This window comes from Biomphalaria glabrata, chromosome 4 (genome assembly GCF_947242115.1).
Source record: "Biomphalaria glabrata chromosome 4, xgBioGlab47.1, whole genome shotgun sequence".
NCBI lineage: Eukaryota > Metazoa > Mollusca > Gastropoda > Planorbidae > Biomphalaria > Biomphalaria glabrata.
Window position 1 is genome coordinate 20,121,140 of NC_074714.1, and position 24,135 is coordinate 20,145,274.

Genomic DNA, 24,135 nt, shown 5'->3' on the forward strand with positions numbered 1-24,135 from the left:
CAACCCACAGACCTATATAAAATATATATTTATAACTGTCTATGTCTGACACTCTGCCACGGACCTATATCCGTTGAAAGATAAGATCATAGACCTAGACTCTAGTTATAACATTCTAGGGTAAAACTTTACTGGCTGACTGGCTCTCAAGAGTCAAGTCTCAACCCATAGTGGCCATAGACATAGACTTACACTTACGTGACTTTGGATCTAGACTCTATATAGATACCAGACGGGCTTAGTCTTTAGACACTATAGTTATTATATAAGATAAGGCAAGGTAAACTGATAGACCCCATACATAGGCCATAGTCGCCATACACATAGACATAAGTCACATAGTATGCTATACTAATACTATACTATCTATACTATAGACTAGTCACTAGTATAGACAAGTTGACGAGACGCAAGTACTCACTCACTTAGTCACAGTGACAGTGTCTTAGACTTAGTAGTCTAGTATACTATACTGAGTCACACTGAGAGTCTGAGTGTTAATGCAGTATTGTTAACTAGATTTAATTAGACTAATACAGTAATACTATTACTACTAGATTTAGTGAATTACTAGTATTCCAAGTATACTAACTATCTATAGCCTTTTACTTATATTTTATTTTTTATAGGCTATTGTCAGTATTGTACATATTTATATATTTTACATTTTTTCCCAGCTAGTCAAGATTTAGATTTATTAAAAAATAATTATAATAGTAATAGTATAGATCTATAAACTATATGTAGCCTATATATATATATATATTATATATATATATATATATATATATAGGGCCTATATATGTATTATATATATATATATATATATATATATGCGGCAATATGCCTATATATATATATATAATATATAATATATTATATAATTAATATGTAGGCTCTAGTATGTAAAGTATATTGTCTATAATATAGAAATATAGATCTATTATTAGAATGTATGTAGTGTGTGTTAAGTGACATTATGTCCCACAAGACCTTATATATAATTAATAGAGTCTAGAAGGCAGGGGAGTTCAAGCTGGTTGCCAACTTTAAAGGTATACTGATGTATGCAAATGCGACATGAAGCTCTTCCAAACCAACACTAACAGTTGGGGAAAAAGAGGCACTGGATTGATCTACATGGAGAGCATGCAAGCATAAAGAAATGGTCCTGAATTGTAGATTCTATGGCATAGGGGTACACACCAGGTAGAAGAAAGAAGGGTGAAAGTGCAATAGCGCCTTGTGATTACAGATCTATTCCCTACCTGTGATTGCATCTGCATATCAAGCTAGGATTGGCTTCTTCAGTCAAAATGAGAAGATCATCTCTCAAGACATTTAAGTGCTACAGACAGATGTTTGATGAAAAATGATCTTTTTATCATTCAGTGATTTCTTATGACATTCTTCTTCTTCTTCATTCTCATTGTTATGTTGGAGTGTTCAGATGACTAGACCAATACATGAGATGAACTGCGCAGTGGTTTCCAAATCAGGGAGCTCTCCATATAGTTTTCTTTCTATTGTGGTGATTTGGGGCCAATGTTTTATACGGGCCTCTTGATAAAGAGAGCAGTTTTGGAGGACGTGGTCTGCATTCTCTGGTGATAAGATAAATGGTGGGCAGATTTCACTGGTTCCAATTTTGAGCTTCCGGTACATGTGTTGTCGCATTCTGTTGTGTCCGGTCCTGAGTCGAAAGATTAGACGTTGGTCTTGTTGGGATAGCTTATAAAATAAATAGTAAGCATCATCTTTCTTATGACATCTATTTGAATATTTTATGTCTATCTAGAAGCAGATTTATGGTTCTGTAATACCACTAACTATGCTCTAATCAAGACTTATAACACATATATGCGAGTCCACACAGCTGCTCACATTTTCAAATGCTCTTTAATGAACTGGATAACGCTTAGTAAACCTTTAAAACATTTATTTACAGAGGAAAATGGTCGTCTAGTCTTCTACTCTAATCGTCTCTATTGTGACGTATCTCTATATATTGTCTACTATAAAGTATAATATATGAGTCATATTGTATAGACAAAAATCCAGATCTATATTTATGAAAGAGACATTATGAGTCAAATAATATATGACATATAGATCTATATTTGTTGTTGGCCTCCTTTAGTTGTAGAATGACTATGGTTCATCTCGCACACTTTTTCGTGACTGTGGAGCCCTATTTTGGAAAGACACTCCCGTCCACATATATCGCAGGTTAAGGTGGCTTTCATTTTGGTGGTATAGGAGTCGGCTATTTTTCTTATGCCATGCTTTTCTTCAGAGCTGAGGCCCATGTTTTTTGTCCATAGCTTTCTTGGTTATCGTCTCTCTCCATCTAGTGCGGTCTATGGCTGTCTTCCCAATTATCAATATCAATGTTCATTGTTTTTAGGTCCTGTTTTATTACATCCATGTAACAGAGGTGGGGGACAACCAGTTTTTCTTGAGCCAGACGCGATTTGTCCTAAAGAATTCCCGACTGTCCTCCATCCAGGGAACATGTCCAAGCCAGTGCAGGCAACGTTGTATGGGAAGGCCTGTAGTGGGTGTCACCTGATGTGGACTGCATCCCCTTGCACCCTGCTAGTGATGCCACTGAAAACAATAGTAGCTTTACTCTGAATGGGATCACTATACAAAAGCATTTGTAGTTCATAAGTTAAATTAAAGTTTTTCAAGCTTCTGTTGATTTAAAACTCAATTGAAGTCTTAATTAAGTCTCGTTTTCATATCTATTTTTTCTTATACAGATTTTTTTGTCTACAACTGGAAATTGTTAGCTCAGTGTATCAAGTCAATGGATCAAATATTTTCTAATAAAATATTACATTTATTGAACAACCTCAATAAAGTGACAATTAAAGGTAGACATTATAAAATGAATTACCACAACTTATAACCAATTTAAAACACTTATAACTAATAACTTAAATATTTCTAGCATAATTTGTGTGTTTTATTAACTAATAACTAAAATTATTACTAGCATATAATATGTGTTTTATATATAATATGTGAATTAGCTCTAGTCTTGTAAATACATATATGAGATATTTCCAAGCTCTCCTGGCATGGTTTTGGGCTAGGACCTAGTTATCTTTTTCTAATGAACATCTGAAACTTAAAGTGCTACAAACTTTTATATATGTAGAGTTATGTTGCTCCTGAAAGGAATATAGACTAGCTAGATAGAATTTAAAATTGCAACATGTATGTTACTTTTTAAGAACCACATATATGTAATTTGTTTGAAAATCCTATTTCATAGAGGGCATAGAATTATGGGTGATAAGGTCTGTTTAATACCTGGAATTCCATGGGGCAGGTAATGTTGGTTTCACATATGTCTATGGCCTACAGTACTGTACACAGAATCTCATTGGATAGAGGATGTCTTCTTGTATGTCCTTCATACATATTTTTCTCAACATATTTATGATCACTCTTGCAGGCAACTCAATGTTTTACAGTTTGTCATATTATAGTAGAACGTCCATTATCTGGATTAATTGGGAATGAGGTCTGTTGTGATTTTTGATCATCCGGATTCAACCAAATTAAAAAATGGCCTAATTCACCAACAATATAAAGAAAATTCTTATGCCATATGTAAATATAAAATTCAAATAAAATATATAGGGGAACAAAGTGTTATATGTAATAGCCTACCTTTATTTAAATAATTGCTGATCTTTTGCTGCACCAACGTCGATCATTTTGCAAGAGCACTTAAATACCGTACTGTAAAAAAAAACTAAAAAATGGCAGTTCAGATATTTGATGTTTTGGATAAACAACATTGTACTGTATTTGAATCCCAACTAGAGCTTCTCTTACTTTGAACTTTTGATGGTCCCTTCTTTATTTAAGGAATTTTTTTTTAGGTTATGCACTGCATTGTGGAGGTAAGACCCACTGTTTATTAAAGGGAGGGAGCAACTTAAGCTTGTCTCTTTGCCTCTTCATTTCCATAGATGAACAGAGATGAAATGCTCAGCATACTTAGTATCTCTTTCTTAGCCAATGCTTTAGAAGCAATTCAGAGTGCTACAAAATAAAAAAAAAATCCAATCCACTTGACTTTATATTCAAAATCCTTGATTGGGCAACAAAACAGTTTTAATGTTGACTTTAGTCTAGTGGTGACCATATCTTATGCGAAATGCAAGTACAATAAATAATTACTTTTATTTTTTTTAATAAATGTTATTATTAAATTTTTTAAAATAAATATTATTAACTAAAACATTTCTAAAAATATTTTATTTATTACTTTAGATGCTTTGCAAAGAGGATGCAAGTCCTTTTATGTTGAAAATAAGATGATTGGTTTGATAAGGCCTGATTTTTGGGAACATCTTAAAAACTACACAGATGTGCTTGAATTTGTAGAGGTGAATGCTTCAGGACATACAAGTACACTTCTTAAACCTGGTGTTCATCTGTCATCATCCTTCAAGACCCACCAAGAGAGAACCATTGCCATACATGGCATGCTAGAAAATTTAAGACAAAAGAATATTATTTTACCACTCAGAGGCTGGAGAAACGAGGTAAAATGGTACATACAAAAATATTTTGCACTTATTGAGCTAATATATGTCGTACTGTTAATCATTGCCAAGCTCTTAAAGACATACAAAATGTTAAATGACGATTCACTGAATTCTTTCAAGATGATAGCCAGCACTTTTTTTCTGCTTACTTTCTTTCCATATAACATATATATTTATATTTAGAATATATTGTTTATATTGTTTAATTTTGTTTAATCCTAAATAAGGTAATATAAATCCTGTCAGTGTGGTATCAATATCATGGCACCGGGCATTATTTCAAGCTATCATTTCAAGACATAATACTAATATGTCACTACATGAGTTTCCATGAATTATTTTACATCTTCCTTAATTGTATACATTCTTATAAAGGCTAAAAAAGTACATTGTTCTTGAATATAAACTGCAATTATTACATTAGCTGTAAACTCTGTTATTTCAGTTTCAGTTAGTAATATTGTGATAAATGGCTAGTGAGCTAGATTAGTCCCCAAGTATCTTTGTTACTAACAGCATACCATGGTAAATTCACTGTCACGTTTTCTTTAAATATAGGTTATGGTTACCTTCAAGGAAACAGTATGTTTAAGTTTTGTGCTACATCATTTGAATATTTTTATATTTATTTTTATTCAGCTGATTCAAAAAAATTAGAGACACCTGTAAGGAAAGAAAAACTGTTGTTTTTATAATTATTTTTTTTTTTTTCTTAGAACTATTCTGTTTCTCAAAAGTTTACAGATGAACCTCTTTTGGAAATCGAAAGATCAGCTTGTGGTTAGTATGTCATTTTAAAACCATACACAAATTCTATAAAATGAAACAAATTTTCAATCCAATGCAAATATAAAACCATTTGACTTACATGTGCACTAAATAGCTTATTGTTCAGGATCTTGTTTTTGACAAAAAGTTGCATAACTCTTTAATTTGCTCATTATTTCTAGTTCTATACATTTCTTAAAATCATACATTTAGGATTGTTTGGAACTATTCAGTATGGTGTTCATGTGAATGGTTTTGTAAAGAGCCCAAATGGAGAAATAAAAATATGGCTTGGAAAAAGATCCAAAACAAAACAAACGTTTCCAAGTATGTATGACAATTTGGTATGTGTAAATTATGTTTTTAAAGTTTAATTATTAAAAATGTATAAACAGGCTCACTATTTGTTTAGTATTGTTTAAGAAGTCTAAAATTAGCTTATATTTAGACGTTCTGTTGATCAAGATAATTAAAGCTTCTACCTAGATGTCATGTAGACCATTGGAGATATGTAAAACCCAAGATCATATTTTTCCTTCTTTGTGGGGAAAAAAAAAATTAAGTGTAAAATTAATCTGTAAAATTAATCATTGTGGCATAAGAAAAAAAAAAAAAAAACATTTGACTAAGATCAAAATGTAAGTTACATCTTCCTGGTTTGAATGGTCTAGATAATAATTTCTAGTCAAATAGGCCTAATTTAAAAAAATTATCACAAAATATCACTGATGCCATAAGGTCTTTTAGTACAGCAACAGTACTTTTGAGTTGGAGCTATGGAACAAAAAAAAAAAGAAAATAACACATGGCGTCTGGTTATTTATAGTAATTAAAGACACTGCAATTACAAAATTAAGGCAAATTATTGTGTTGATAAAAACATCTGAGAGAAGAAATGTATTTAGTACTATCCCTTCGTTACAAAAAAAAATTAATTCAGTCCGTTATTGCTAAGTGCTACTCTATAATTGTATCTAATGTTTGTTGGTTTGCCAACACTCAGTTTCTCTGTTTAAGAAATGGATTTCATAGTAACATGTATTGTCAATTACTTTTGATAACAGTGTGCAGGGGGTCTAACTGCTAGACTTGGGATTCTAGAGTGTGTTAAGAAAGAGTGTAAAGAAGAGGCCAGCATCTCTGATGAACTATTGGAGGACTTGACATTTGTTGGTACTTTAAGGTGCATCTTTAAAGTTAAGTTCATGTCATGAGTATTTTATAGCTCAAATATTTGTGTTTATTTCACCCACAGATTTATATAAATAAAGGCTCTAATATTTTATGCTCTACAATAATAAAACATGATCTTTAACTATATAGTTAAATGGATGATTAATATGAACTAAAATACAATTTTAAAATTGTCTTTGAAATGTACTTTGGCTTAATACTAGATTTTCAGGTTCCATTAAAGAAACATAGAAAGCATATACTTTGATGTCCCTGGTATCATTGTCTTTTTCCACTCACTCTATCTATTAATCTAGATCGATAACAAAAACAGATTTATTGATTAAATATATTGAAGCTTTTTTTCCTTTTTTTTTTAAATGCATTATGTATTTGAGAATTCATAAACAAAGAACTACTGTGTTATACTGTAGAATAATATGTTAATTGTAAACATCCTTTAGTAAATCTTCAATTATGAAGGAACATCTAATACATGTAAAACGAAACAAATTTGTTTTATTCTCATTCCACAGTTATTTTTATGAAGATGAGAGGGGATTGTTCCCTGAGTGTCAATTTGTTTATGACCTTGAACTCCCTGGAGATTTCACTCCTGTTAATGCTGATGGAGAGGTTGCAGAATTTCTTCTTGTTTCACTGGAAGAGGTGAGATCACTGTCTTACAGTAAGATAAGATAATTTTTATTTGTCTAATCAAATGGAAATTCAGTTTGACTACAATTGACCACTACTGTAACAATAACATTATAAGTGCAAATACGAACAACATTCACACACGAAACACAAACTCACAACCAGGGCTTAATGAATTAGACTTCTATGTACTTCTCAATGATGACAGATGACCTTGTAACACTCTGACCGAAAGTGGGATAAAGGAGTTTTTAAATCTTTCTGTTTTAGTCCTAATGGTTACTTTTGTTTTGTTAGTAAATGATTTCTGAAATATGAATTATTTTTATTCTGGTAGCCAACCTGTTATCATTTGTAATTGAACATTTCTAATATATATGTCACCAGCAATCTATAGAATGCCCAAATAATCCAGACAAAGTGAGAAATGATTTTTCCATTTCCTACTTTGCCTAAGCTTTGTATAAAATGCCCAGGCCTCCTACAGAATGACTACAACTTTGTTAGGCAAAGTGTTAAATGATTTTTTAAAGTATTTTATTAATGATATAAATTTCTCAAAATAATATTTCTATTCACCAGTAATCTATAGAATTTAGTCTTGTTTTCTAAAGTGTGGAATACCGGTATGTTTAATTACGACAGCCTTAGTGTGCAAGCTTTGTACTACGTAATTGTACATGTTGTTGTGATGATCATGGAAAACACTAGTTCATTTATAGTGTTAAACAAAGCTTTGGTGCATTTCATTTTTGTCTGAAATGACACATTTCGCCATTATATAAGTACATAATAATTAATTTTACAGCCTAGCACTAACATTTCTCATTAAATACTTTATAAGTCTAGTTTTTAATGTTCAGTTTGTCTTGATCTTCGGTCTTCTGTGAGGTTTTATATCTTTTAATATCCTCCTATGGGTTTGAACATGTCTACTAAGCATCAGTGGGTCTCAAATGCGTTTTTTCTCAACATAATTTATAAGAACAAAGGAAAAGTTGAAAATACAATATAAATCCATACAATTAGAATATGTAGACTTTTCATTCCTTTATCGAAAGATTTTTAAAAATTATCCTTTCATTGTATAAGTTAAGACAACTTATTAGAACATTGTTATATTTATTTTGTATTTCTATTTAAGAAGAAACTAACAAAAATATTTAAAAATAAGAGCAGCATTTAAGAGTTTATGAATTACTTTGATTCTGTTTAGATGTAGACAGTTTTACCTGCTCAATGTTTTGCCATTTTTAATTTATCATTTTAGTCTACTTAGAAGAAACTAAAGAATTTTATATTTACCAATGTATATTACTGTTTTAAAATATGATTTGAAGATCAAAAAAATATTTGATTATTTAAAGATTGAAATTGCACTTAGCATAGGTGTATTAAGATATGAGCCTAATAGGTAATTTTAGTCCAAAGAAATCCTGTTATTTATTTTTTTTCACTCATTTTTATTACATTCTATAGCATGCCTGCATTTCGCACTTTGCCGGTAACATATATATTACAATATTAGGAGGCCAACACAAATACATTTACTTTTGAAACATTTTTCAAGTACTTTTAGTCAATATTGTCATTGTTTCTTCCTTATTGTAGTTAAAAGACTTACTTGTTGGAGGCAATTTTAAGCCTAATTGTGCAGCTATTTGTCTTGAATTCCTTATCCGTCATGGGTATTTGAATCCAGATTCTGGTAAATAATTTACACTTTTAATTTGGGCAATATTTTTTTTTATTTAACTGCAGATAGATGCTATGGAAATCTTCAATACTTGTTTGGTCTATTTTCAGATCCTAATGTAAGCTATTACATAGAGCAGTTGCATTCTCCTCTACAGACCTATTATGATGGACGATAATAAGATATTCAGTATTTGCTATTCTGTGTTTTGTTAAAAATTTGAATCCCATTTGTTCAGATTATAGAGTTAACACAAGTTACAAGTCCTTAAGTTTTTGTTTTATATTTATCTATATAAATATTGTTAAATTATGCTGTATTTAAAATAAATTGACATCAATTTTTATTTTAAACAAGTTTATTCTTAAGTGGATTAAATCTGTGATTCAAGTTCTTTCAACTTTGATAATTTAAAAATACTGAATTGATAGTTGCCTGCACTAATACATGACTCCATCTACATCATTAGTTGTTATGACTTTTTGCTCTTGGAAAAAAAGGTTCTAACATTTTTAAATATTAACTTATAATTTGAGTAATATCAGCCAAAAGCACAACTAAAATCTGTCATCAAATTTTGGCGACATTAATAGTGAATAGAGTTGGAAACCTTTTAAATTAACATAAAAATAATTAAAAGATACCAGGCAGTGAAGATATGGGACCACATGTGGTGTTTTGATAATAGATGATGTTGAAAGTCATAGAAGAAAATAGATATAGCATTTACTTAGTTCCTTATTACATTTGTTGCTTTTGCAATGCAATATCATATAAATGATGTACAGTATATGAAGACCTCAAAGAAGCCATTGCAAACATTCCTCAAAAAGAACATATGATCCTTCTAGGTGACTTCAATGCCAGAGTAGGATCAGATCACACTACCTGGCCAGACTGTCTTGGGCTTTTTGGAATCGGAAAGATGAATGAGAACGGACAAAGACTGCTTGAATTCTGCACATACCATAAGCTCTGCATTACCAACACATACTTCAGAACAAAACCACAGCACTGTGTCTCATGGAGGCACCCTAGGTCTGGGCACTGGCACCAGCTGGATATGATACTGACACGAAAAAAGGACATTGGAAATATACTGCTGACACGTAGCTACCAAAGCGCGGATTGTGATACTGATCATACTTTAGTGTCATGCCGGACAAGACTGCTGCCAACTAAGATCCACACTTCACAGGGAAAAAGAAAATCACGCCTGAATACTACTAGCATAAAAAATCCTGATCTTTGCACCGAATTTGAGAACAAATTAGAGGAAGCTTTTAAAAACTTCTCTGTGACTGAGGTAGAAAAAAGCTGGACGTTTATGCGTGATACAATCTACCAAACATCATCACTGGTCTTTGGAAACAAAACCAAGAAAAGCGAAGACTGGTTTGAAGCTAGTCTACCAGAAATGGAAACTGCCACTACGAACAAGAGAGCAGCCATGCTAATCTACAAGAAGGATCCCACCCCAAGCAACTTAAAAAGGCTCAGAGCTGCACGTAACAATGCCCAAAGAGTAGCGAGACAATGTGCTAACAAATACTGGCAGGAGCTATGCGAAGATATTCAATCTTGTGCCGACTGTGGTAACATAAGAGGACTATATGAGGGCATGAGAAAAGCCTTTGGACCTCACACCAGCAAGTGTGCTCCACTCAAGTCAAAAGATGGCTCAATCATCAGCGATCGTGCGCTGCAAATGGAACGATGGGTAGAACACTATGCAGAACTCTACCAGATTGAAAACGCCATCTCACCAAATGCTGTTTCCAACTTCCCATCACTTCCAGTTTTGACGGAATTAGACGAAACGCCCTCAGTAAAGGAGCTGAGCATTGCCATTGACATGCTTGCACATGGGAAAACACCCGGAGGAGATGGCATTCCTGCTGAAGTAATTCAGGCCTAATCAAACCACTCCATGAACTGCTAAGCTTGTGCTGGGAACAAGGAATGGTCCCCCAGGAATTGAAAGACTCCAACATTGTTACAATTTATAAAAATAAAGGCGACCGCTCTGATTGTAACAATTACAGAGGCATCTCACTGCTTAGCATAGTCGGAAAGGCTTTTGCTAGAGTGTTACTAAAGCGATTACAGATCCTGGCAGATCGTGTTTATCCAGAGTCGCAGTGTGGCTTTAGGGCAGGAAGATCTACAACAGATATGATTTTCTCTCTGCGGCAGCTACAGGAGAAGAGCAGAGAACAAAAGCAGCCCCTCTTCATAGCTTTTATTGATTTGACCAAGGCCTTTGACCTTGTTAGCAGAAGCGGTCTGTTTGCTGTACTAGAGAGAATCGGCTGTCCAAATAAGTTAAGAAAACTAGTGTCAGCTTTTCACGAAAATATGCAGGGCACCGTTCAGTTTGAAAGTTCTTCCTCCAGGCCATTCTCCATTAAGAGCGGTGTAAAACAAGGATGTGTACTGGCCCCTACACTTTTTGGCATCTTCTTCTCAGTCGTACTATCCAGTGCTTTTAAATCCCTGGAAGACGGAATATACATCCATAGCAGATCCGATGGAAGGCTCTTTAACCTGGCACGTCTTAAAGCCAAAACGAAAAGGCGTCGTATCTTGATAAGGGAGCTGCTGTTTGCCGATGACGCGGCACTCGTATCTCACTCACAAGGAGGTCTACAGAAGCTAGTGAACGCCTTAGCAGCTGCTTGTCAAGAGTTTAGCCTTACTATAAGTCTCTCCAAGACCGAAATCCTGGCACAAGACGTTGCAGAAATACCTATAATACAAATTGGGAACCACACCCTTTCAGTGGTGCAGGAATTTACCTACTTGGGTTCAACAATTGTCAGTAACCTAGACTTAGACATCGAGCTGACAAAAAGGATAGGAAAAGCTACCACAGCATTGGCAAAACTCTCCAAGCGCGTCTGGGAAAATGGTAAATTGACCACAGCGACCAAAATCCTAGTCTACAACGCCTGTGTTGTGAGCACTCTCCTTTATGGCAGTGAAAGCTGGTCAACATACATGTACCAAGAGCACAGATTGAATAGTTTCCACTTGCGCTGCCTGAGACGCATAATGGGCATCTCTTGGAGGGACCATGTCTCCAATCAGGAAGTTTTGAGACTGGCCAATATGAACAGCATGTATGCTCTCCTGACACAAAGGAGATTACGCTGGCTCGGACATGTCACCCGCATGCCAGATGGTAGAATCCCGAAAGATATCTTATATGCTGAGCTTGTGGAAGGAATCAGACCCAAGGGCCGCCCAAGACTAACATATAGAGATGTCTGCAAGCGAGACATGAGAGCCTCAGGCATCAGTGAAAGTATGTGGGAAAACATAGCCAAAGACCGGAGTGCATGGAGACAGACTGTGCGTGCTGGGACAACCCTTGCTGAGAACAAAAGAATTGAAGCGGCTTTAATCAAGAGGGAAAAAAAGAAAGCTGCCCTGTCTGCTAGCCCTAAATCAGAGGCATACAAATGTACGAATTGTGGCAAAGTCTGCCGTTCTAGAATTGGCTTGATTAGCCACACCAGATTCTGCCCCGTCTCAAGATTAAGCCAAAACCAGTGACTCACTTAAGCGCATCCATTGCCTTTCGAGACAAAAGGAGCCATATATATATATGAATATTACCTAAGCTCTTCTTCCACTATTTAATGTTTGTCCATTTAATAAAGTTTTTGCAATTCCACAAACATTTTTCTTTTGATCAAACATATATTACAAAGAAAATATGCTTTAACCACTTCATGAATCACTTAAACAGCTACAATCAGTATTAGTAAGAAGTATTTTAGACCATCAGGAAGACAAAGGAAGAGGGTCCAATGCTGAAACATTTCACTACACAAAACAAGAAATCATAAGAATTGTAGAATGTTCAATGAAAACCATTCACCCCAGTCAAAAGAAAAGCTTAATAGATGAGACACAGCATTGATAATATTATTGGCATTATGAAGGCCCTCTTTCACAATGCCAACCATATTGAATTTTTAGGATATCTATAGGCTTACATCTGAGTTGCTCTTTTAAGACATCTATAGGTGTGCATCTGAGTTGCTCTCTCTTCTCAACTGTATAACACACAGTGTAGCAGATTAAAAGAAACACCACATTATTTCCAATCCCATGCAAATTCATCACAATGGATACATGAATGCTAAAAGAGTATGGTCAAGTCCTATTACTTGAAATCATATAAGGGGAAGAAGAAAAATGAGACAAACACCCAAACGTGATGTATAGAAAGTAGAATTGTTTGAATTTATCAAGACTTTTTGCCAAGATTATCGCTCTGGGTAAATTGGAGGGAACATTTAGGCAAACTTCACAAAAAGAAAAAAACCCAGTTAAGCAATGTAAACAAAGTTGGAAGAAAAGATTTTACTAAATTTGATTCACAACTCTTTCTCAATTATGCCGTACAGTAGACTGTTGTATTGTGGAATAACACTATTTAAAGGTGAAGGTAGTTTGTGATTCTCTATAAAGTGGTAGTTGGCAACTCTTTCCCAAATAACAATGAATATTTTAGTAACTAATTGGCTTATTGTACAGAATTTGTTTAAACAAAATATTTAGCAATTACTGTAATATACTCCATTTCTGCTCATAATGAAAGGTATGTCATTTATATGATGCTAAAGGAGTTGCATTTTTCCAATCATACCATTTTCATCTTTATCAATAAGTTGCCAGGAAAAACAAAATGTTATATTCTTGAAAATTGAAAGGGATTTCATAGATCAAAAAAATATTAAAAGTATCAAATTATTTTTGATCTTAACTAATTTCCGAACTTAAATTATCTAGATCATTGCTGATCAAATGATAACAAAAGACAAACTGATTTTGTAATATAAATATTTCAATCATGCTTTTAAATGAGTTTATTATTTATAAGTAATAATTATAATTTGCTTGTGAAGCAATAATATATTTCATAAATTTCTAAGTTTCCAGTCACATTGGCTGCTGAAAAAATAAATTCTTATTGTCAGGCTAAACATTAAAAAAAAGTTGAAATGTATTAGAAACAATAATTAGTCAAGACAAACATGTCTGTTTTCAAAATTAAAAAAAAGCTTCTTAAGTGTGCTCAGCAGTTACAAGACATTGTAAAGCATGTACTGTGCTTAGATTTATGTGTGGGTGTGTACTGAGGCAAACTTCATACATCTTATCTACAATCATCATCATCATCATCATCATTCCTTTGAGTTCCTCATGGAACATAGGGCCTCGACATAAACACGCCACTCTCCACGGTCTCTTGCTAGCTTTTTGATGGTGTCCCAGCTCTTCCCGGTCTTCTCTGCTTCTTCAAGTACACTGCGTCGCCATGTTCTTTTTGGTCTTCCTCTGCGTCTTGTTCCCTGGGGGTTCCACTCTATGGCCTGCCTAGCTCTGTTGCTGGTATCTTTTCTAAGGGTGTGACCAATCCATCTCCACTTCCTCTCTAAGATCTGCACTTCTATATTTTTCTGTCCACTCATCTCCCACAGTTTGGTGTTTTCTACTTTGTCATACCAGTGTATTTTTAGGATATTTCTCAGGCATCTGTTGATGAAGGTCTGTATTTTTTTGTTGTGGCTTCAGTTGTTCTCCATGTTTCAGAACCATACAGTAGGACAGCCTTGACATTAGAATTAAAGATTCTTAGTTTAGTCTTGTTTGAGATGTAAGGAGATTTCCAGGTTGGTTTTAGCTGTGTAAATGTCTGACGTGCTAGATTTATACGGCGTTTAATGTCTTCATCTGTTCCACCTGATATACTGACTACACTCCCAAGGTATATAAAATTTTCTACTTGGTCTATTGTCTGAGAATCCAATACTATGTCTCCACTTTGTTTATGGTTGTTTACTTTAAGTACTTTAGTTTTTTGGTGGTTTATTTTGAGGCCTACTCTTTTTCCTACTTCGCTTAAAGCTGTGACCTTTTCTTGCATATCCTGTAGTCTGTGTGATAATAGGGCTATGTCATCAGCGAATTCCAGATCTTCCAGCTTTTGTGTGAGAGTCCATTGGATTCCTTTCCCTGCGTTAGAGTAGGCTTCTTTTGTGACCCAATCCAGTACTAGAAGGAACAGGAGTGGTGAAAGAAGACATCCCTGTTTGACTCCTGTTGTGACTGGAAATTCCTCTGACAGCTTGCCACAGTGGGTTACTTGGCAGGTGAAACCATCATAAAGGTTCTTGATTATGGTTATTATTTTATTGGGGATCCCATAATGTCTCATTACTGTCCAGATAGATTCTCTGTCGACACTATCAAAAGCTTTTTCAAAGTCAACAAAAGTTGCATAGAGAGGAGATTGCCATTCGACACATTGTTCTACAATTATCCTGAGTGTAGCTATTTGGTCAGCACAAGATCTCCCTTTTCTGAATCCGGCCTGTTCTTCCCTTAGGTGTTCATCACATGCTCCCTTTATTCTGTTTAGTAGGATTCTGCTAAAAATCTTGCTTGGTACTGACAGCAAAGTGATGCCTCGCCATTTCTCACATTGTGATAGATCTCCACTCTTTGGTATTTTAATTAGCAAGCCCTTTTTCCACTCACCCGGAGGTGTTTCTGTTAACCAAATTTTGTTGAATAGTTTGTGCATTTGGTCAACTATTTCACTTCCTCCTTCTTTTAGGACTTCGGGTGGTATGTTGTCAATTCCAGCTGCTTTACCTGTCTTCATTTGTTTGAGTGCATTCCTTATTTCTTCTTTTGTTATTTCTTCCATGTTTATGTCTAGTGTTGGTCCTGCATTTAGATCTGGTGGATTTCGTGATTTAGGTCTATTGAGCACTTCTTGAAAATATTCTTTCCATCTTTCAAGTTGTTCATTTATTGAAGAAAGTAGTTTTCCGTATTTGTTTCGGACTGGAACATTGCAATTAGCCTTTTTGGTACTGAGAAGTTTGGTGATTTTGTATAGTTGTTTTATATCTCCTTTACCTGCTGCTTCTTCTGCCTGTTCTGCCAGATTATTGTAAAAATAATGTTTTTTTTTTTTTTTTTTTTTTTTTTTTTTTTTTTACAATAATCTTATCTACAATACTGATAACTAAGTGTTGAAATATTAGCTGCGAATGAAGCAAATTTGCATCTATTACCGTGTACATTGCAAAGAAACAATAGGGAATGAATGTATAAGACAAGACACAATGGGTTACTTCAGTCTAACATCTTGTATAACATAACAACCTAATTCGCTATTCTATCTTTGTTACCATTCCACACATGGGCTTCAAGCATACACTTCTACAGGTGGTTGGTTCTCTTGTGAATAAAAGTTTCCTATTTAATGATCCATGTGTTGAAAGACAGCATGGCCACAGAAAGTGTGTAGCAATTGAAGTAACTTCAACACTCAGACAAAAACAACATAGGTAAGATATACAAACTGTTCAAGGTAAATCTTTAATACAATAAGTTCATACATATTCACATATGCAATAAGAAAAAGAAATATTTGCCTTTGTGACTTCCTAACCAACTGAAAAGAATGATACTCTCCAGCCTGAAGTATTCTAAACTAGCAATTAAGTATTCATTTCAAGTGTCAATAGATTTGATAAATGTATGGGTGCATTTATTCACTGTACATTAATACATACACAAAAATACATCAAAATTCATTTGAAAACATGATTTGATGATATTAGGAATAACTGTCAAATTTTTTTTTAAGAAAGATTGATTACAGATAAAAAAATATTGAGAAAACAACAATTTTCTTTTTGTTATTTTTTTTTAGCAAGCTTTTGGTAGGTTATTTTTAGCAAGTAGAAATCTTTTTTATATATTTAAGGAAACAAAATTTTAAATGAAACACAATTTAGACTAAAGATAATTTTCATTAAAAATTTAAACGAACACAAGACAGGATAAAATAAACAAACTGAGCTTTTAAAAGGAATTTTATTTTTATTGTTGCATTATTATCAACGAAAAGCTGTTGGATTAGAATATTTTACAATAAAGTTATTTTTTCGTTTCCAGTTTGAAGAGACTTGGTGTCAAGGGCACACAGGAGAAGAGAAATAAATGAGCATTATCATTTGTTCAAAATACAAACATACACACAAACATTTTGTACATGGGCTGATCTTACAATGAACCATAAAATGCCACCTTAACAAAAAACAAAATGTTGATGGAACAGGAGAACGGAAAAGGGAAAAAAACAAATCATCATACTCTTCATATGTACATAGTCTAACAACTGTACCAATAAAATGTATCATCCATCTATCAACTGTTATGAAAGATTAGAGCAGGGCCAAATGTATACACACATACAAGTGTGTAGCTATTAGTCTACAAGTTACTATGTACCCCAAAGTACTACAATAGCAGAGGACTTAATAACTCTTTACCATTGTCTTACTAACAAGGATCAAAACAAACGCTGTAAAATATGGTAACTACCTTGCAAGAATTTAACCCACATTAAAACAATATTTTCTCTTAAAATAATAGAAATTATAAATGCCAATGTACAGTATTAATTTTATCATGAATTGAAAAAAACAAATGATAGCAGTAAACAAAAATAAATTATAAATTACAAAAAATAAAATAAAAAAATCAAACTAATCATACTGATCTCCCTTACTACTTTTCAAGTCGCCACCAATTTTGTAGCCCAAGATTTTGTTCCAATCTATTCTTGATCTTGTGACAGGTAATTGACGACGCAATGCTTTGAATGTTGTGTCAGACATGGTTTGGTAATTTTCTGAGAGTGCTCGCTGATATTCTCCTTCTGATTCCGAAATCAAGTGGACAAAGTTTTTGGCTGTTTCTGCCTCATTCTAAAAATTGTTGAAAAAAAAATGACATTAAATTGGTATCACTTAGATACATAGTTACTTTTACAAAATGTGCTAATCCAAAGAGATAAAATGCTTATCATGTGCTTATCATGTGATTCTTACCTACCCCAGGTACCCATTAGAGTTGGATGGACTCAGGGACACCCAAAAAAAATTCAGAAATTCAAAATCCTATTATTCACTGGGATTTGAACCAGAGACCACTTAGTTCATAAGCCAAGTGCTTTACCACTCAGCCACCACACCCCATGGGAAATCCTAAAAATATCTTAAACCACTACGTGTTATAAATGTACTATTTGCAGAGTATAAATTAACAATGCCTGTCTCTTACCCCAAATTTACTAAATACAAGTATCCAATACAGGCTGAGCAGGCACAATGCCATTTGCATTAATTTAAAAAAATACACAAAAAAAAAAAAACTTGATTTAAACGTAATATTTAATTATTATTGTACATAACTTAAGGGTTACATTTCTAAATGGGGACAAAATAGTGAATATGTACCATAACCTATACAAAGATACTTTACAATTCAAGTGTCTGATATCACTAAAACCAAACTTAAAATCAGCAGGAAATATTACCTGTACTTTTATGTTCTGCTTGAATTCTTTTGAACTTACTAATTGCACATTGCCATCTTCATAATAATGGACCTTAAATATAAACAGAGAAAAGTAATTAGTTTTTAAAAAAAAAAGGATTTTGTTCAAAAAAATAATAATTATTAAAATTAAAAATAATAATAAATTTGATATAATGTTTCTTAATAAAAAATGCACCTGAACTCTCAACAAACCGCTCACTTCAGCTGAACCACCAGATTCTGGAAATGTTACAGACCATTGACCTCTCCATCTACCATTCCTGTTAAATCAAATAAAAATATAATTTTTTTAAAACTTTGCAAGCCTATTGTAAACTACAGTACTGAAAAGTACAAAATTTACTAATAAGAAAAAAAAACAACATATTTTTTTAATGAACTTAAAAGTAACTTTTTTGGTCACAAAAATATTAAATAAATTTTTTTTTTAGAGGTGAATTTCTATTTTAAAAAATTCATAAAGATCAATAATTTAAACAGGTCAGGTTTAGTAATGGTCATCATCAGTCATAAGAAGACTATTGCTCATCTTGTGGAGCATATTATGTTTCCCTATTTTAGAGAGTCACTTTTGCCAGCTTACAGCACATGTAAAACTAGAATCTGACAAAGTGTCGAAGGAGCAGGTCTTTTTCCCTTCAGCTTGCTATTCTTTGACTGCTGAGAAAGCTGCTACTTCCCCGTCTATTGTCTTGCTACCACTTCTCTCCATATATTGTGATCTAGAGTTATGTCTTCTCAAGCATTTTCATCCGTGTCTCCTGCTTTAAGATCCCTTTTGAGTTTATCCACCTCACAATGGAGATGGGAAAAGGGGGGGGGGCGACCAGCTTTCTTTGTAACTAGTACAAGTTGCATAAAGAAGATGACTTTAGGGATTAGTTCATCATATGGGTTCATCGTCCATACAGTGACATGCATTGTCTGAAGTTGATGAATATACCAGAGAGACAGACAAGTACAAGCAGGCCAGACACAAAAAAAGGTATGTAAATCTTAAGTAATAGAAACAACAAGCTTACCACCAGTTTTTAGGTTCAAAGGCATGGCTTTCTATGCAGGCAATGATAGTTATATTTCCATCCCTTCTGCTGCCATAGATAGTGGTAACACCATATTTGTAATGTGAGGAAATGTATGCTGTGAGAGCGACTTCCACTGCATGACGCCAGCTTTCAGCTTTTTGATCAACGTCTACTGGTTGAACATCCTGTAGCAAAAAAAAGTATTTCACAACAAAAATGTTCATTAACAGCTTTTTTTTAAAATGATATGGATTTATATATGACACAGGAACACAAATAAGGCAATATGAATTCTTTAGACACAATGTATTAGTTGAGAAAAATTTTTTTTACATAATTTATCTGGCCTTACACCCATCAACAGATTTTTAAATCTCACAACAATACCCCCACCCAGCAGAGTCAAAGTTGGTTTTTACATATTCATAGGTAACAATGCTATTAATTAGGCATTACATCACATGAAGACAATACTAAATAATTTCAAATCACCTGAGCTTCTTTCCTTAGATGGTCATAACGGAACGTTTGTTTAGATCTTGGATCAAGGAATCTATTATTGCCTAAATCTCCATGTTCTGTTATAAGCACCTGGTGATTAATAAATACATTCCTTATAATAATAATGTATAATTTATATAATCACTTACATTTTTACATAACCAATACCTAAACACTTTGAAATTACTGAAACATAAAATTATATCATGTTTTTATATTCCTCAGCAGAAGAGACCCATTGGTCCTATTAATGATTTCCCCAAAATAAATATAACAAATAATTAGTTTGATCTGAGTAAACAAAATTCCCAAATCAGTGCTCCATACTGCTGTTTATTTTATACAATAAAGATTTTACCCATTCAAATATTTTATTTTTTTTTATAGTTTTTAAGTTTTTAATTATTTTAATATTTCAATTTATTTCAAATGAATTTGAATAGCATACATTGGTTTCACTTGTACTTCTAAATTTGACATCACATAATACACATACAATAGCAACCTTCACATACAACACATAATTTTTGTGTTGAGACAATAATGAGACTCTACTCTTTATAATTATTATTTTTTATTTCTAATAAAAAAATAATGGAAACTGTGATTAAATGGATATTTTGATTTATTTATTTCATTTCACAAACAAAATAGGCACTGACAGGAATTTTCTGAATAAGACTATTCCATATTTCAATGTAATGAAAATGTGTCAACGTGATCTATGGTGTGTTTGTGTACACCAGACTCTTTCTTGGTGTGGGTCCAAACTCTACTGATGACTAAATTTTTTCAAATTTAAAAAATACCAAACAATACTGGACAGAAGGAAGAAATGACAGAGAAAAGAAGTCTAAAAAATATGTAAAAAAAAAAAAAATGCAAACAATTCCTTATTGTACCATAGGCTAAACACTAGCATGAAATACTGACCTGATAATCAGAGCCTTCTATTTTACAAGGAGTGAACTGGTCCTTATTGTACTGGGCAAATGCTCTAAAAACACAAACAAGCTTTTTTAAAACAAAAACAAAAGATTGCATAAAAGGATAACCTTAATTAACATCATCTGCCATATGGACTGCATCGACTAAAAGGGGAACTTTACTTTTTTTTTTTTATATAACAAGATATAAGATATTTAATTTTTAACAATTAATTAGTTATATAGTTTATTACTTATGGAACATAAAGGTAATGTATACAGTTTACAGCCTTATTATAAGATAACTTTGTCTTGACTATTTCTTTAAGTGAAACTGAATTTACTAATATGTGAAAATGTTTTTAATATATATTTAAGGTGAGCATTCATTTTTTCACCTTTTGTAGGCAACCTGAACTTTTCTAAAATGTTAGAACATCTGTTTATAGATAGAGACCAAACAAAAAAATGTTTAAGATAAAAAAAGATTTTAACAACTGGTTAACTCACCCAGATGCACCTTCTTTCAGAAGACTATCTTCATTCACTAGAATTCTAACATCTAAAAAAAATTTTTTATATTTGTAAATATTTGACATTTTAACAAACATAAAAATGTGACTAAAATGAAAGAGCCAATCAAGGTACTTACCATTAAATACTTCATTAAATTCACCAGGGGGAGCATGGAGGATGAAATTTGAAGCTATCCTAACCTTAAAAGAAAACAAGAAACACATTACTTAAACAACTGAATAGCTTAGATTAAAGAGAAATGATTAAGTTCAGTCAAGGGTTGGTTGAATAGTTAATTCAAAGGCCAAATCTTCAATTCCTAGAATGCTGCTGCTTATAATTAGCAATAAATCTGGACCACCTAATAATGTTGATGAAAATTTTGTATTTTTTTTTGCTTGACCAGAAGACCTACGACTAAAATGTCAATAAAAAGAGTAAACATGACACTTAAAAGGACCTAGATAGCCATTTTATAGTACTTAATTATCTCTACTTAAAACAGTTTAAGTTTAAACTAGTAGTCTTAGTTATCTACTTAACAGATATACACAACACTAGTAGTAGTTTGCAGTTAAAACTAGTAGACAGATCAAAATATAAAATTAACAATGTACAAGACTTGTAACACCTTAATCTACTTTGTTAAAAAAATCTCAATAAAAGATTACCAAAGGCACCATAATTATTCTTGTACAATAGTTGAAAAGGTTTAAAGTGCGAAGACATTGAAAAAAATCTAATACCGGGATTCTGTGACAGTATGATCTTATTTTGCTTTAAGAAGGGTCATCTAGTGACTACAAAATAAATTCATTAGACTGACCTTAGTCCTTAATAAATTTAAATGCTTAGCCTGGTTCTAGATTAGTCTAGATTCTATATTTAATACTAATACTACTCTAGTCTTTAACTAGTTTATTAGACTTAGTTTAGATCTAGAAACTAACTTTAGAGACATGGAGAGTCACTAACAAAAATATGGAAAAGCTCCCAATCTTTGTTAATAGATGCCTATGCCAGATATTAGGAATTAGGTGGCTTTTTTTTTACATTTACCTATTCCTTAGTCTGTTGGACTGTTAGGGCGCCAAGCAAGACTCGTTGACCGTCTTTCTCTATTCTTCCCTGTCTTTTGCCTTGTTTAGAACCTCTTTTAATGTCAGAGGAATGTCCATTCTTTTATGTTGTCCTCCCATCGCGTTCTCTGTCTGCCTCTTCTTCTTTTTCCTGGTACTGTTCCCTGAAGAAAGGTCTTTGCGAGCCCCAAAGATCTTGTAATATGGCCATAGATTTTGAGCTTGCATTTTTTCACTAAAATAGCAGGTCATCATGGGGTTCGCTCACTGCAGTAACCCTGACTCTAATCTCTCTTGGTTTGTGATGCGGTCTTTGAAAGTGATACCTAGGATCCTCCTCTCTAGCTCTGCAGTCAGCGTGCAAGACTCACAAGCATATAAAAATGTGGCTATGACCAGGGAGCGCATCAGTCTGATTTTGGTGTTAGGGTTAGGTAAAAAGATAACTATTGTCGATTTGTGTGAGAGAACTAGACAAAAGCCCATACCCCAAGATATCAAAAAGTGAAAGTGGAGCTGGATAGGACGCAACCTGGAAAAGGTTAGTCATCAGTGAAGCTGAGGATACTAAAATGACAAGGGAGCAGATGAAGAAAGCTGCTCAGAACCGAGTTTAGTGAAGAGGTGAGGTTGCTGCCCTATGCTTCCCTGGGAGTGCACAGGATTAAGTCAAGTAAGTCAAGTCTGAGTGACTCTGTGAGTTGTGAGTCTGTATCAAGTCAAGTGGTGTATCAGTGTCATAGATAAAATATTATTAAAATAGATCTTGATCTAATATGAGTAGGACATGGTCATGACTGACATGAATTCATGATGAATAATGATTATCTAAATCAAATGTCATTTGATGATAATTACCATATCATTAGTATCATGTCATGTATCATATATCTAGGTTAGTCTACCTAGACTCTAGACTAGAGTAGATTCTAGATTGACCTATCTATATCTAAATTCTAGAGTAAAAGAGTAGACTGTAGACTCTAGATCTATCTATTCTACTGAAGTTCTAGCTGCTACCGCTAGTCTAATCACTAATCATATGATAATGATTATGATATGTCACTTATCATAAGTCTTATGTGACATTAAAAAGTCATTATTATAAATCATAAATTAAATGTCATAAAAATGTAAAGAAAAGAAAGATTTGTAAATTGTAAATCATTTGTTCACCAATCACTGTGACCAAGAGATGCATCAATACTAAATAATTAGCTTAATTTGACAATTAAATAAGATGAAATAGATATCTAGATTCTATATTATCTATATTGCAGAGTTGTACATTAAAGAAATGCGGAAGTTATGTTACCTGCAAAATCATAACAAAAATTCTTCAAAAATAGCCACTCCCCTTCCTGGTTAAAATCTTATCCACATTAAATGCTTTTATGTTACATTAGTAAGAGCTTCGGTAATAAAAATAGCGCATTTCTTAGTTTCAGCTTAATAGAAGACCCTTAGAACTAAATAAATTCTTTAAGATAATGGAGAAAAACAATAAATTTACCTTTTCCTGATCGGAAATAGGTTCATCATCGTAGTTGTCGGCCATTTTAATTTCGGTCCGGTGCGTGATGCAGATCTCGCGAAAATACCGATACTAATAGTAAAACTTATACGAAGTAATGAAACAATTATAAATATGGATTCTTCTCATTGATCTGTTGATTTCTTTTCTGTACTAAAAGATTCTTCAAAATCGTTTGTCTGTTTTAAAGAACAAAATAATGTATTGAAATATTTTTATTGCCGTCAAGATTTGGATTACAATTACACATG

The 24,135-nt window shown here is 33.1% G+C and overlaps 2 protein-coding genes across 6 annotated transcripts; one reads left to right on the top strand and one right to left on the bottom strand.

Moving 5' to 3' along the window:
* Positions 1 to 100: 100 nt before the first annotated feature.
* On the top strand, positions 101 to 9,207 carry LOC106053268 (uncharacterized). 5 transcript variants are annotated; one of them, XM_013208804.2, is made up of 9 exons: positions 101 to 120; positions 2,766 to 2,879; positions 4,294 to 4,568; positions 5,288 to 5,351; positions 5,553 to 5,683; positions 6,404 to 6,522; positions 7,049 to 7,181; positions 8,781 to 8,877; positions 8,976 to 9,207. In XM_013208804.2, the coding sequence occupies exons 2-9, from the start codon at positions 2,813 to 2,815 to the stop codon at positions 9,041 to 9,043; spliced, it is 954 nt and encodes a 317-aa protein (XP_013064258.1). In that variant the 5' UTR covers positions 101 to 120; positions 2,766 to 2,812; the 3' UTR covers positions 9,044 to 9,207. The 5 variants fall into 5 exon arrangements, with proteins under 5 accessions (XP_013064258.1, XP_013064250.1, XP_055882296.1 ...); XM_013208796.2 differs by lacking the exon at positions 101 to 120 and adding an exon at positions 127 to 280; XM_056026321.1 differs by lacking the exon at positions 101 to 120 and adding an exon at positions 127 to 275.
* Positions 9,208 to 16,253: 7,046 nt separating this feature from the next.
* On the bottom strand, positions 16,254 to 24,014 carry LOC106053293 (F-actin-capping protein subunit alpha-2-like). Its single transcript, XM_013208827.2, has 9 exons — positions 23,864 to 24,014; positions 21,408 to 21,471; positions 21,266 to 21,317; positions 20,763 to 20,826; positions 19,821 to 19,919; positions 19,326 to 19,513; positions 18,479 to 18,563; positions 18,281 to 18,352; positions 16,254 to 17,669 (listed from the first exon to the last, which is right to left on the bottom strand). The coding sequence occupies exons 1-9, from the start codon at positions 23,906 to 23,908 to the stop codon at positions 17,448 to 17,450; spliced, it is 891 nt and encodes a 296-aa protein (XP_013064281.2). The 5' UTR covers positions 23,909 to 24,014; the 3' UTR covers positions 16,254 to 17,447.
* Positions 24,015 to 24,135: the final 121 nt, after the last annotated feature.

Bases quoted from the DNA above. Each gene is read 5' to 3' on its own strand.
- LOC106053268 (XM_013208804.2), top strand. From the start codon at position 2,813: ATGGATCAAATATTTTCTAATAAAATATTACATTTATTGAACAACCTC. The intron at 5,352-5,552 runs GTTAGTATGTCA...TCATACATTTAG, and splicing joins AATCGAAAGATCAGCTTGTG to GATTGTTTGGAACTATTCAG. The intron at 7,182-8,780 runs GTGAGATCACTG...TCCTTATTGTAG, and splicing joins TTCTTGTTTCACTGGAAGAG to TTAAAAGACTTACTTGTTGG.
- LOC106053293 (XM_013208827.2), bottom strand. From the start codon at position 23,908: ATGGCCGACAACTACGATGATGAACCTATTTCCGATCAGGAAAAG. The intron at 21,472-23,863 runs GTAAATTTATTG...TTTTCTTTTAAG, and splicing joins CTATTTCCGATCAGGAAAAG to GTTAGGATAGCTTCAAATTT. The intron at 19,920-20,762 runs GTCAGTATTTCA...ATTAATCACCAG, and splicing joins TAGAAGGCTCTGATTATCAG to GTGCTTATAACAGAACATGG.